Source organism: Eleutherodactylus coqui, chromosome 3 (assembly GCF_035609145.1).
Source record: "Eleutherodactylus coqui strain aEleCoq1 chromosome 3, aEleCoq1.hap1, whole genome shotgun sequence".
Classification (NCBI taxonomy): Eukaryota; Metazoa; Chordata; class Amphibia; order Anura; family Eleutherodactylidae; genus Eleutherodactylus; species Eleutherodactylus coqui.
In genome coordinates this window covers 125,883,388-125,897,085 of record NC_089839.1, presented here as the reverse complement: position 1 = coordinate 125,897,085, position 13,698 = coordinate 125,883,388, and the positions used below count along the sequence as shown (strand labels likewise).

At 47.2% G+C, this 13,698-nt stretch overlaps 1 protein-coding gene across 4 annotated transcripts in view; it reads right to left on the bottom strand.

Moving 5' to 3' along the window:
- Positions 1-13,698, bottom strand: part of SCAF8 (SR-related CTD associated factor 8) — a 585,772-nt gene that overhangs the window by 461,233 nt on the left and 110,841 nt on the right. For all 4 annotated transcript variants that reach the window (XM_066596059.1, XM_066596058.1, XM_066596057.1 and 1 more), the window contains one exon: positions 7,401-7,510. In XM_066596059.1, the coding sequence (XP_066452156.1) occupies positions 7,401-7,510 (110 nt within the window). The remainder of the gene's footprint in view (positions 1-7,400; positions 7,511-13,698) is intronic.

Genomic DNA, 13,698 nt, shown 5'->3' with positions numbered 1-13,698 from the left:
CCCTCCGGAACCACAAAGAGAGTGTTCGTTCGCCGGAATTCTCTGGTTCTTTTTACATAGATCTTCAATGCCCTTACCAGGTCCAAGCGGTGCAGGGCCTTTTCTCTCGCATGCACCGGTGTCGGACAGAAGGATGGTAGAATGAGGTCTTCATTAATATGAAAGGCCGAGACCACCTTCGGCAGAAAATCTGGAGTCGGCCTTAACACCACTTTATCTTGATGGAAAGTCATGCAGGGTGCTTGTACCGACAGAGCCGCCAATTCCGAGACCCCACGAATCGAAGTAATTGCGACTAGGAATACTACCTTCCAGGACAACAGACGCAGAGGTACTTCCCTCAGTGGTTGAAATGGTTGATCTATCATAGCCTCCAACACCAGGTTGAGGTCCCATGCTTGAGAGGGCGGTTTAAATGGAGGTGCCGCATGGGCGACTCCCTGAAGAAATGTTCGTACTGCCATTCTACTTGCAATTGGCCTCTGAAAGAGTACCGCAAGTGCAGATACCTGACCCCTTAGGGAGCCTAGTTTCAGTCCCGCCTCGAGGCCTGACTGTAAGAATGCCAAGACATTTGCTAGAGAAAATTGCATTGGCTGAATGTGTCGATCCTCACACCAGCCAAAGAACCATCTCCAGACCCTGTAATAAATTGCCGATGAAGCAGGCTTCCTGGCATGTATCATGGTCTGAATTACGCTTTCCGAGAAGCCTTGCCTTCTTAATACTTCGGTCTCAACGGCCACGCCGTCAAACGTAGAGACTTCGAATCCGGGTGTAATAGAGGCCCTTGGGACAGAAGGTCTTCTCGGTCCAGTAGTTGCCACGGTGCATCGAACAGCAGTTTCACGATGCTCGCGTACCAGCTTCTTCTCGGCCAGTCTGGTGCTATTAATATTACTGACCGTCCTTCCCTCTTAACCTTCCCTAAGGCCTCCCTCACACAGGGCGTTTTATACAGCGTTTAGCGCTGCCTTTTCAGCCCAGCGCTAAACGCTGTACAACACTCCCATTCATTTCAATGGGGCTGCTCACACAGGGCTGAAAACGCAGCGCCTCCCAACGCTGCGCTTTGACAGCGATGCATGTTCTATTTTGGGGCGTTTTCAGCCCTGCGTCGCCCATTGAAATGAAAGGGCAGCAGTTTTAGCACTGCTGAAAACGCGGCAACACTTGGTGCCGCGTTTTTGGCAGCGTAAACCGCTCGCCGATTTTCGGGGTGAGGGCTTGCAATAGAAGCCCTACCCCGAAAATCAGTCCCAGCTAGGCTAGGTAGAAAAAAAGAAAGTTAATACTCACCTAGCCGCTGCAGTCCAGGTCGCGGCCGCTGCTCTCTGCCGCTGATCCGGGCTTCCCCTGCACTCAAGTCTATTGCCGGAGGCCAGGTTTGAGAACCCCGGCTCCGGCAATAGAGTGCTGTGATTGGTTGTCGGCGCTTGCTCGATGCCCAATCACATCCCTTCATTGACTGTCTCAGCCAATCAGAGCTTGCCGACGCTGATTGGCTAAGACAGTCAATGAAGGGCTGTGATTGGGCATTGAGCAAGCGCCGACAACCAATCACAGCACTCTATTGCCGGAGCCGGGGTTCTCAAACCTGGCCTCCGGCAATAGACTTGGGGGTGCCGAGGAAGCCCGGATCAGCGGCAGAGACCAGCGGCCCCGATCCGGACCGCAGCGGCTAGGTGAGTATTACTTTTTTTTTTTCTTATCAGCATTCTTGGCTGTGTTTTCAGCCGAGCTGAAAACGCAGCCAAAACGCTGGCATAAAGTATGCCAGCGCTGCTGAAACGGGGCAGAATCTGCAGCAAACGCAGCATTGCAAAACGCTGCGTTTCTGCAAACGCCCTGTGTGAGGGAGGCCTAACACTCTTGGGATGAGAGGAAGCGGGGGAAATATGTACGGGAGTCTGAAGCCCCCCCACAGGATGGTTAGCGCATCTGCTGTTGCCACCTGCGGGTCCCGGGATCGGGCTACGAACAGGCGGATTTTGTAGTTCATTCTGGATGCCATGAGGTCTACGTCCGGAGTGCCCCATCTCCGACAGATTGCCTGGAATACGTCTGGGTGTAATCCCCACTCGCCGGGATCCACAGTCTCCCGACTGAGGAAGTCTGCTACCCAGTTGTCCACGCCTGGGATGTATACTGCTGAGATGGATCGTAGGTGGTTCTCTGCCCAACTGAGTATACGAGCTACCTCATTCATCGCTCCTGTGCTCCGCGTGCCCCCTTGGTGATTGACATAGGCTACTGCTGTAGCATTGTCTGTTTGAACACGCACATCTTTCCCTTTGAGGCTGGTTCCGAAGTGCCGGAGCGCCAGGTGTATAGCTCGTAGCTCCAGAATATTGATCGGTAGTTTTGTCTCTCTCTGCGACCATAACCCCTGAGTGGACTGGTTCCCCAGAGTTCCCCCCCAGCCTGAGCGTCTGGCGTCTGTAGTCATTATCACCCAATGATTTGGGCCCAACGCTCGTCCCACCTGAAGCCTCCCGGGTTTCAGCCACCACTTGAGTGTGTCCCGCACTCGAGGAGTCACCCGGATTTGCTGGTCTAGAGTCAGTAAGGACCTGTTCCAGTGGGACAGGATCAGGTGTTGAAGGCTGCTACCATCTGGCCCAACACACTCATGCACTGCCTGATCGTCACTGGTCTCTCCTGCATCAGAGACCTGACACCGCGGAGTTTTTCCTCCTTTATTCGGGGTAGTTGGATCCGGTGTTTGGTGTTGAACACCATACCTAGAAACTCCAGATGTTGTGCCGGCACTAGGCATGATTTGCTGTGATTTATTATCCAGCCAAACTCCTCCAATGTTTGTATCGTGATATGTAGATATTGCTGTCCCGTGACGGTGCTTTTATCAAATTATCGTCTAAATATGGGATGGCCACTATGCCCCTTGTGTGGAGAAGTGCCATCACCGCTGCCAGGACTTTTGTAAATACACTTGGTGAAGTCGAAAGGCCGAATGGCAGAGCCGTGAACTGAAAGTGTTTTCCTTGCGCCTCGAAGAGTAGGAATTTCTGGTGCGCTTCCCGGATAGGGATATGAAGATATGCATCCCTGATGTCCACTGAGGACATAAATTCCCCGGGCTCCATGGAGGCTATCACGGATTTGAGAGACTCCATCCGAAAACGTCTTGTTTTGATATACCGGTTCAACCGTTTTAGGTCTAGTACCGGCCTGACCTTGCCATCTTTTTTGGGTACTAGGAAGAGGTTTGAATAAAAACCTAGTTTTCTTTGCGCCGTCGGCACTGGTTTCACTACCCCTTGTGCCAGCAGGTTTTCCACTGCCAGTTGTAGTTTGGCTGCTCCTTCTGGAGTGGTCGGTACCCTGGATCTGCAAAAGGAATCTCGCGGTAGGGTCGCAAACTCAGTTGAGTACCCGACGGCCACGATTTCCCGCACCCATGCATCGGTCACGCGGCTCCACCATATCTCCCGGAACAGGGAGAGCCTGCCCCCCACCCTGATGACATTGGGTGGGGGCGGGAACTCATGCTGCGTTCTTTGATCCCGAGCCCCTGGTTGTTCCCGGTCGGGACCGCCAGGTTGGTCTTGACTTAAAGGCAGGGCCCTTTCCATGGTCAGTTTGGGGTCTTCTAGGTTGGGCCCACTGCCCTGTAGCAGGCCGGGACGTGAACCGGCGAAAGGACCGAAAGAACGGCCTCTTCTTTGATGGGGCTTTCTCCTTCCTTGTAGGTATTTGGGGAAGGAACGTACTCTTGCAACCTGTGGCGTCCTTGATTAGGTTATCCAACCTGGCCCCAAATAGCCTGTTGCCCTCAAAGGGTAATTTTGTGAGGACCATTTTTGATGCCGCGTCCGCCGACCACCCTTTTAACCAAAGGGTTCGTTGTGCTGCGACTAATGTGGCGGATGCCCGGGCCACGAATTTTGCTGCGTCCAACACCGCCGCGCACACAAATTTGCCCGCCTGTATAATGTTATCCGTGGCCTCCAGTAACTTGCTGGGTGGGGCGCCTGCCAGGATGTCCTTCCGCAGTTGTTTCGCCCATGCCACAGACGCTTTGCTTACCCATGCGGCTGCAAAAATGAGTTGCAGGGCAGTGCCTGCGGACTGGAAAGCCGACTTTGCCAATGTGTCGAGCTTTCTTTCCTGTGGGTTCGTTAGCGTCGCCACCTCGGCTGCCAGTAGCGCCGTGCCCCTGGACAGACGCGACACTGGTGGGTCCACCACTGGAGATGCCGACCATTTTTTTTTACCGGATTCCCTGGGAAGGGGTACGTAACCTCCCAGGTCTTTCCTAAACCTCTTGTCTGGGTTTTGCCACTCCTTCTCGATAACATCCGAGAAATCTTGGTGGTCCGGAAACACCTGACGCGGTCTTTTCTGGCGTTTAAAGGACACCGTGGCCGGGGTTGCTTTCACCGGCTCTTCTGACACCTGTAGCGTCTCTTTTACCGCTATCACCAAGCTGTCCATCAGGGTCGCCAGTCGCGACACCTGCTCGTCATCCAGATCGGATAGAGACGAGACCCCTGACCGCTGTCCTCCTCTGAGCCACTACTTTCCCCCGCCGTTTGAGCCGTGCCCTGAGAAGCCCAGAAACATGAGGCCCGGGGGGAGTCTGGGTGGGTTCGGGCCGGTCTTGCCGAGTACCGGTACCGTGATGAATGCCTGGACCAGTGGTATATCCGGATGGACTCCCTAGAGCCCCTGGAGCCATGTGAGTCCCTAGACCGCCGGGACCTGGAGGGCCTGGCAGACTTCCTGGTATGACGGGACCTATGGAAGGTATCCGCGCTACTGCAGGACCTCCATCTCTTACATGACCTCCCGCGCGCGTATTCCGGAGAGGAAACCTCAGAGCCGGATTCTAGGCGACGTAAAATCGCTGCCGACGAGCTGGCTAGGCCAGAGACCGCCGTGGCTAGCGACCTAGCCCATTCTGATTCGGCCCCATGCTCCACAGGGGCGGCGGGGGGGGTCCCTGGAGCCGGGCGCCGGAGTGCATTTTGCTCAGCATGGGTCCCCTTGACCGTAAGCAAACTTGGTGTTGCATGCAGTGCATGCATAATATTTCACCCTCCCCTTAGCCGGGCTGGAACCCTCAGATCTGGGGTCAGACATGGCGTAGTAAAAAGAAAAGGAGACTTCAACCCAAGAAGGGGGGTTACTCGTACTGCTGCAGGAGAGAACCTGCAGGGGGGGGGGGGGGAGGGGAGGGGAGGGAGAAACCGTGTAGTGCTGCCTGGGCAGGGCTTACCCGGTCTTGCAGCTGTTATGCGGTTCCCCTCGTCCAGCTGGAGCCTCTGGGTCCCAACAACGAAAAAGAAGACGGTGTTCTTTTTTGGCCAGGCTGTCGTTACCGGAATTGCATCTGGTGTTTTCCAAGCCGGCGTCCGGTTGGCACTGGTGCTGCGGCTGATGCTGCGGCTGGCTGGGTCCAATAGGTGGAGCAGCAGTAAGTAGCTGGCTGCTGCGGCTGAAGAAAACACCGGTAGTCTGCAATACTGCACAACGATGTATACGGTGGGCTTCTGCAGAAACAGAGCAGAGCGCCATTCTGCTGACAGGAGCAGCCATACTGCTGCCTGGCCGCTCTTTTTCAACTTCCCGCGGTCAGAGGGGCCGTGGCTTGCCCCAGAAGCTCCGGCCGTAACCCGGAAGTGCCATTCTGGCCGGCCGCCCGGGGCGCCGCGCTTGCTCACCGCTGCTGGGGGAAACCTGCCTTGAGGTGCCGGACTGCACCCCACGCCGCAGAGCGCTTAGCCACTGCTCTCCTGACTGCCGCCGCTCAGTTCACCGCACACAGCTGCCGAAATGCCGGACCTGCTAAGGTACTGCTGCACCTCCACTGTGCTTCCTGCTCCCCCGTCCCATGTTCACCGCGCGGAGAGAGGGGAGGGGGGGGGGGGGGGGGGGGGGCTGTGTAGCTTTGCCCACCATGTCACTGCTCTAGCAGGGTTTCCCCCTTGGCATCAACCGTCAGGGGAGCGCCACTCCAGGGAGGGGGAGCCCTATAGCTGGCGGGCTTCTGACGCCAAATGCTCAAGGCAGGGTCAGGCCCCTTTTCTTCTCTGGGTGAGACGCCGCAGAGTGGTGGATACACCCCCTGCTTGCGTCTCCCCCGGCAGGCCGGGAAAAGCCCCGACTCCCCGGATTCCCGCGTGTAGCCACGTCTGCCTCCTGCAGACACTAAGCTAAAGACTGATTAGCTGAGTGCCTGCAGGGGGGATATAGCCGGTGGGAGGAGCTAACACTTTGTGGTCTCTGTCGCCTCCCAGTGGCAGTGGCTATATCCCATGGTCTAAGCTGTGGCCCCAAATGATACGTATGAGAAACTGCGTTTTTAAGGTTTTTGCACCTATATACTTATACTGTCACTTCTGTTATTTTTTTTGCAGAGATCAAGTCAGTCACATGGTGCATCTCTATGCACAGAGTTATACAAGGTATTACTTGTAAGATGCTTGTATGTATCGGGACTTGCAGACAGGCAATGCTGTGGATCCAGTCAGGTTCCACGTTATGGGGCAAATTTACTATTGAGAATGCAACAGTTTTCTTGGCTGACTAAGATAGTTTGCACCACATTTATGATGTTTTTACGCCTCACAAAGACGCAGTGTAAACTATACTAATAGGTGGAAGAGGCTTAAACAAGGCAGTCTTAAAGGGGTTGTCCCGCGCCGAAACGTTTTTTTTTTTTTTTTTTTTAACCCCCCCCCCCCCCGGCGCGAGACAACCTCGATGCAGGGGTTAAAAAAACAAACCGTGTAGTACTTACCCGAATCCCGGCGGTCCGGCGTCTTCATACTCACCTGCTGAAGATGGCCGCCGGGATCCTCTCTCTCTGTGGACCGCAGGGCTTCTGTGCGGTCCATTGCCGATTCCAGCCTCCTGATTGGCTGGAATCGGCACGTGAAGGGGCGGAGCTACACGGAGCCGGCATTCTGCACGAGCGGCCCCATTGAAGACAGCAGAAGACCCGGACTGCGCAAGCGCGGCTAATTTGGCCATTAGAAGCCGAAAATTAGTCGGCACCATGGAGACGAGGACGCCAGCAACGGAGCAGGTAAGTATAAAACTTTTGATAACTTCTATATGGCTCATAATTAATGCACAATGTACATTACAAAGTGCATTAATATGGCCATACAGAAGTGTATAGACCCACTTTGTTTCGCGGGACAACCTCTTTAAAATTCAATAGATTTGTCATTCAGCAGAGCCAATGATGAATCTGGAACATTTAAAGACAGTCTAGTCTAAGCTTGCACTGTCTAATTATTAGCATTAGTACACCTGCCTCATTGTGTCTGCTTTCTCCATCATCGCACAATCCTGTTAAATATTTTCTATAGAACGCTGAACTACAAGATGAAAAAAAGCAGTCTTTTAGAACAAATCATTTGTTTTACCTGGATCGTGATTTGGAACGGACTCTTGGTTTTTCATCTTTCATCATTTTCTTCTCTTCCTTTTCAAACATCTCTTCAGTTACATCTTGCATTTCTTCAATATCCATATCCTTAAAACAGAAGACAGAACTCTTTAAACCCTTACGAAAGTGGGCTTGTTTGGTACTTCACTGCGTCCTGTCAGCCATAAAACTATATATGTACTAATTGCATATGCCCCGTGTAGTTAGAATGCATATAGATGTCCACAGTACATGTATGTATGGAACGTCTTTAGGAGTTGAGCCTCCTCCATGCACTGAACATATTGGCTGTCTCTGGCAGCTGATACCTGACTGCAAAAGCCGCGATCAGGGCGAACAAAACGCATGTATGTGAAGCCCATGCTTTCCAATGAGTTCTTTCAGGCTACAAAACATCTCCCATGTGAAAGAACCCATTGGAAACCATGGGCTTCACGTACATGCATTTTGTAGCAATGTTGCATCGTTACAAAGTCATGCAATTTCGTAGCCGTGTGAAACAGGCCCTATACTTACCTTCCCTGTCATTCTCCTGGTGTCAGAGCTGGAAGCCGCCGCCCAATGCACTGAATTTCATTAAAAGAGTATAAACACTGCCCTATAATCAAATGAATCTCATTTTTGCTATAAAACAGAGAATATAAGTATAAAAATTACATAACCGGACTCAACATGTCACCTGCTTTCAGCCCATAAGCTTAGCTCATAGAATTAAAGTAGGTAACAGAGTCTCTTTAAAAAGAGGTCTGTTAAAACACAATATAATGCAATACCATAATATTACATAATATTGCATAAGCAATCACACAATTGTTTAAGTTCCCTTTACAGACAAAAAAAAAATTTGAAATTTAGCAAAAAATAAAATGTTAAAAGTTAAAAAAAAAAACAAAAAAAAAACGGAAAAATGAGTATTGCTTTGTCCGTAAAGGTCCAATTTATTTAAATTATAACATTATTAATCCTGCACAATGAACGTCTTCAGGGTAAAAAAAGAATGCAATCCTGGAACTGCGCCTCTTTTTGGTCACCAAGAAAAACTTGAATAAAAAATTGGATGTACCCCAAAATGGTACCAATAAAAACTAAAGTCTGTCCCCTCCCAAAAAAGAGAATCAAACACAAGTTACTGACATTCGTGGCCTGGTCTCGGAACCCTTAGGCCTGAGTGGTGGACGCACTTGTAATCCCATAGGCGGACTTCCGGTTCGCTTATGCGTGTCCCCCCCACCCCCCTTCCCCCCTTCCACTAATCCCACAACTTCTCAAAGAAATCAAGATGGAGGGTCTTACAGTAATTCTCAAAATACCAAACTAGCCTTGTTTGGAGTGATACGTAGATCTCATCGACCTGCTTGCAGACTTTCAATTGTGCCTCTTACAGGGGCCCCTCTTCCACCCGAGTTAATCTACGCTTCATTTAACCGCGTGGCGGTAGAAGCCATGGTCTGAAGAGCCCGTGGTTTTACAGAACTGATCATTCAAACTATGTTGAAGGCTAGGAAACCATCATCCTTGCGAGTTTATCATCGTGTGTGGAGAAATTTCTTTTTACTGTGAGAATATCGTTATTTTCATCCAACGCGATCATCCTTGTCCCACCTGCTATCCTTTCTACAAGAGGGACTGGATATGGGCTTAATCCTTAGTTGTCTGAAGGGTCAGGTATCTGCTCTGTCCATACTGTTCCAACAGCTGCTGGCCTCTAAGGTGGCTGTTTATACATTTCTACAAGGGGTCACTAAAGCGGTCCCTCCAGTACCACCTTGGGGCCTTAATATTGTGCTGTACATGCTGCTGTCCCATCCCTTTGAACCATTAAGAGTAGAAAAGGAACATCTTTTGATTTACAGCGCATCCCACTCAGGCAGTAAGGGCTTCATAGACAGTGTGCAAAAGGGCCTCGACTACGAGAGTGTGTAAGACTGCTACGTAGTATTCATTGCACACTTCTTCAAAACTCTACAGGGTGCATACTTTAGGAGTATTTCACAGATAGTGATAGACTGTCCATATGCGTCCTGATCCATATTTTCACCCCCAGGGACTACTTTTGAAAAACCCACAGTTAAAGCTGTGTAACCCAGCGACATGGAAGACGAAACAATAATTTTATACTTACAGTAAACAAGATCTCTTTCAGATTTATCCCTCCTAGTCGCAGTATTCTTCTTATTGTTTGTTACACACTGGGGCTATTCTAAGTTATAGTTTTGTAACCTTATTGTATTAACTGTGTTGTTTATGTTGTCCGCTTAGCTGCTCTTATTACTTGTATACAAACTACTTAGCTTTGTGCCTGCAAAAAGGATATAGCCAGTAGGAGGAGCTAACATTTTCTGCTTAGTGTCTACCTCCCAGTGGCAGTAGCCATACCCATGATCAAAGCTGTGTCCCACAATGAACGAGACGAGAAAGAGATTTTACGGTGAGTACAAAAATGTTGTTTTTGTGCGACACCACATTGCAGGACCAGAGCATTTGTATTATTCAGTCCACAGAACTATACGAGGACTTGTTTATTGTGGGACAACTTGTAGTTTTTATTGGTACCATTTTGAGGAATATATGACGTTTTACTTGTTTTTATTAACAGATTTTAATGTGCTGCATATATAATGTAATATTTCGTAGTAAGGGTTGTTATGGATGTGGCGTTAACAATTATGTGTCGTTTTATTGTTCTTTTTATTCTTTCAATATTTAGCTCCTTGTGTAAGGGAAAAAGCTTTTAATTTTTTTGTAAAAACTTTTAGATGCCATGGTCAGCAAAGATCAGCATCTGAATTAAACAATGCAGAGGAGTGATTAGATCAACAAGCCCTTATCATTCTACTCCTTTTCTGGGTAAAACCTCATATGTGACAAATATGGGTGGGGAGAAGGGGGGTGATCATATGGACAAAATTTCATGTCATCCCTCCCCTTAAACAGGGAGATATACAGGAGAATCTCTTCTGCAGTCTGATCATCCTCTCTGCTCTGCACACACTGACTGAAACTGACAGCTGCAAAATCGGTATTCCCAACTAAACTTCAAATGGCTGTTAGTTCAATTTTGCAAAGGCAAGAATTGTAGCTTTAACATAACACCAAAAGCATGTTGGCAGCCCTGACAGAACCGGAGCTACAGCCATTTACAGTAGAACGAGCTCCGTTCATCCAAAAGTGTAACGTCTTTTTCCCTCAGAATGAAAAGAGTTCATCATAAACTGCTGGGAGGGTAAGGACGCAATGATTTTTTTAGAATTTTGATCTGCAATTTTCAAAAGACAATCTATTTTTTCCTTGACTTAGCCATGCTTTTTTCATGCTGAACTGTAGTTTTTATTTGTACCATTTTGGGGTACACAATGTATTGTGTAACTTTCATTAATTTTTACATAGGTTGGTGAAAAAATACCCCATCAATTTTCACTTTTTTTAAGGCATTCTAGTATAAATGACACAATGTTCTGTATGTTGGTTCGATTATGTAGCCAAAAATCTTTTTTCTTTTAAAGTGTTTTTACTTTAGCACAATTAAAAAAAAAAAAACTTTCAAGGAAAACTAATTTTTTTTTTTACATTGCTACATTCAAGAGCCAGTTTTTTTTATTTTTCCATGGATGAAGCTGTGTAAGGGCTTGCTTTTGAGTGATAAGTTGTAGCTTTTTATTGGTACCTTTTTGTAACAAACAAAACTATATATAAATCATTGTTGCCATTTGTGCAACACGTTTCAGAGCATCTGCTCCTTTCTCAAGCACAGTCACATGCTCTGAAACGAGTTGTACAAGAAGGCACGATTTATATGTAGTTCTTTTTGTTATCTTCACTTTTTTTTTCTATGTTTTGTTTTATGATATGAAATGTTTAAAATTCTGCATCATTGACTTCACTGCATTGGACCTTTTAATTCAAGATCAAGCCCTTCATTCTATGTCTCCTTTGATCAATGGGGGTAGGAGGGGTCTGGATTCACTATAGATCCTCCCTTCAATAAATGTTTGGGTTTGTCTCATCACTGACTTCATATTGGATAGATCCTTTGTGCGCAGGAGATTTTTTTTTCACTTTTTTCCCCAATTGTCCATTATCCATTGTCTGTAAACTTCCTCTGAGACCCCTGGAGTGTTTTAGGATTCTCCCTGCACGCTCTCCTGCATTGGATGTCGCTTTGACGGAGTGTATAACCTTTATTATCTACTAGCTGATATACCCGGCTTCGCCTGAGTCAACTTGTTACAGGTATTTACCTGTTCGCACAGGAAAATTTAATGTAGTCATATACACATAGAGGAGTGTTAGATTCTCATCAGGCTGCATGTACTGATGTCCCTCTGCAGAATGTGCCACCCCTCTCACTCTACTCACTTTTTAATCGTAAAAGGTAGCGCCCCCTTTTTATTCTAATTTACCCCCAGACTGGAGGTTGCAGCCCCTTTTTAGCCTTAAAGGCATGTTGCATCCCTATAGTCCATGGCCGCTTACTTTACAGCCTTTTAGTATATGCACATAGAGGTTAGTTAGATCAGTGGTTCTCAACCTTTTTTCAGCCCAGCGCCCCATTCAGGTATTGGGATGGTGGCCAACACCCCCCTCCAAGCCTTACTAGTTTAAAGCCAGGCAAAGTATACCTTGTTTACAAAGTTAAAAGTACAAATTAAAATACAGAATAATTTTTTTGGAAAGTTTCATTAGTGTTTAACAGATTAGCATTCATTGTGAAAACATGTCTCTAAAAATTACCAAAGAAGTATTTGTCAGCTAAATTTTAGGTGTTAAATATTTAAAAACAGGTTAATTGTGGATACAATGATAAATGGGTTTTATGGCAGAAGAAAATTTTTTTGGGGAAGCAAGCAATAATACCATCTTTAATTGTCTTTTGATAGAAACATACAACGCATAAAGAAAATGCAAGATACACCTTAACCCTTAATGGTCAGAACTAATTAAAATGCAAGAACAATGAAATTTGCCTACTAATAATGATAATGTTGGCAATATCAATCTGTGTCATTAATGGCTGTCTTGGGTCTGATAAGCAGATGCTAATTTCGAGATATCTGGTTGTATCTTCGTCAACCGCAGTCTCAAGTCGCCTCTTACTCATATCTGAAGTTTGTTTTTCGCTTCTGATAGGGGCTGCTGAACCGCGCTAAAGCCCCTCTCCACTAAGTACGTAGATTGAGAAGCTAACACAAGCAACCTAACTTCTTGCCACAGGATAGGATAGGAATTCTTCACATTCACTCAAAAACATTCATAGCCACGTTATTGGAAAAGTGATTCGCTATCAAGTTTCAAGTCTGTCAACTGCTCCTGTAATCTGGGATGAAATTCTCCTGCATCTGCTGAAAATGGATTGAGTACCCACGTTGGTATTTCAAGGGTACATAGAGCATGAAATCTAGTTTGCATTTTTTCTTTGGCGTGTTTGAGGTGTGAGAAAAAACGTCTACATCTGCATCTTGAAGTTTGTCTCCATCTTCGCATGCAATTTCTTTAAGACTCGGAAACTGAAAGAGCTCACGTCGACTCAGGTTACTGGTATGAAGGTCCAGTTTGGCAATGAAGAGAGAGATTATACCTTTAGGATTATTGAAATTCATTTTGTCTCCTTGTAGCTTTTAGTTGACTTCGTTGAGTTTGTCAAATATGTTGGCGAGATACGCAAAGTCAAGATGTCATATTTCAAATGCACCACAAAGGCTTGGGTCAACCCACCGAAGAAACTCAACTGCTGTGTTAAAAAGTTTGCAGAAGCGTTGTAAACACTTTCTTTTTGACAGCCACCTTACTTCGGTGTGTAGGGTTAGACGTTCAAATTCTTCAACATGGGATTGACAGAGCTTGTGGAAAAGAGGTTTGTTCCAAGAGTGAGCTTTTATCTTGTTAACAGCATTAATTACATAGCGCAGAGAATCATGCAATCTGTCACATAAATGTTTAGCAACAAGGTGCTGCCGATGGATCACACAGTGGACTGCCATTATGCCAGGTACAGAAGATTTTACATGGGCTATAAACCTGCGATATTGACCAATCATCGATGCAGCTCCATCGGTTGCACAAGCAAGTACATTTGTTAAAGGGATGTTTTTGTATATAGAGGAGCTTTTCGTGTCGGTGATTAAATTTCCGGTAAAGAATAGTTCCTCCACTACCTCTTCATTCCGATTAATGAAATGAACATAAGTTTGCAGCAATGCTTCATTGTCTCTAACCACTGATTCGTCAATTTGCATTAGAAATTCTGTGTTCTTTAACATGTCTAAAAGTGTTTCTTC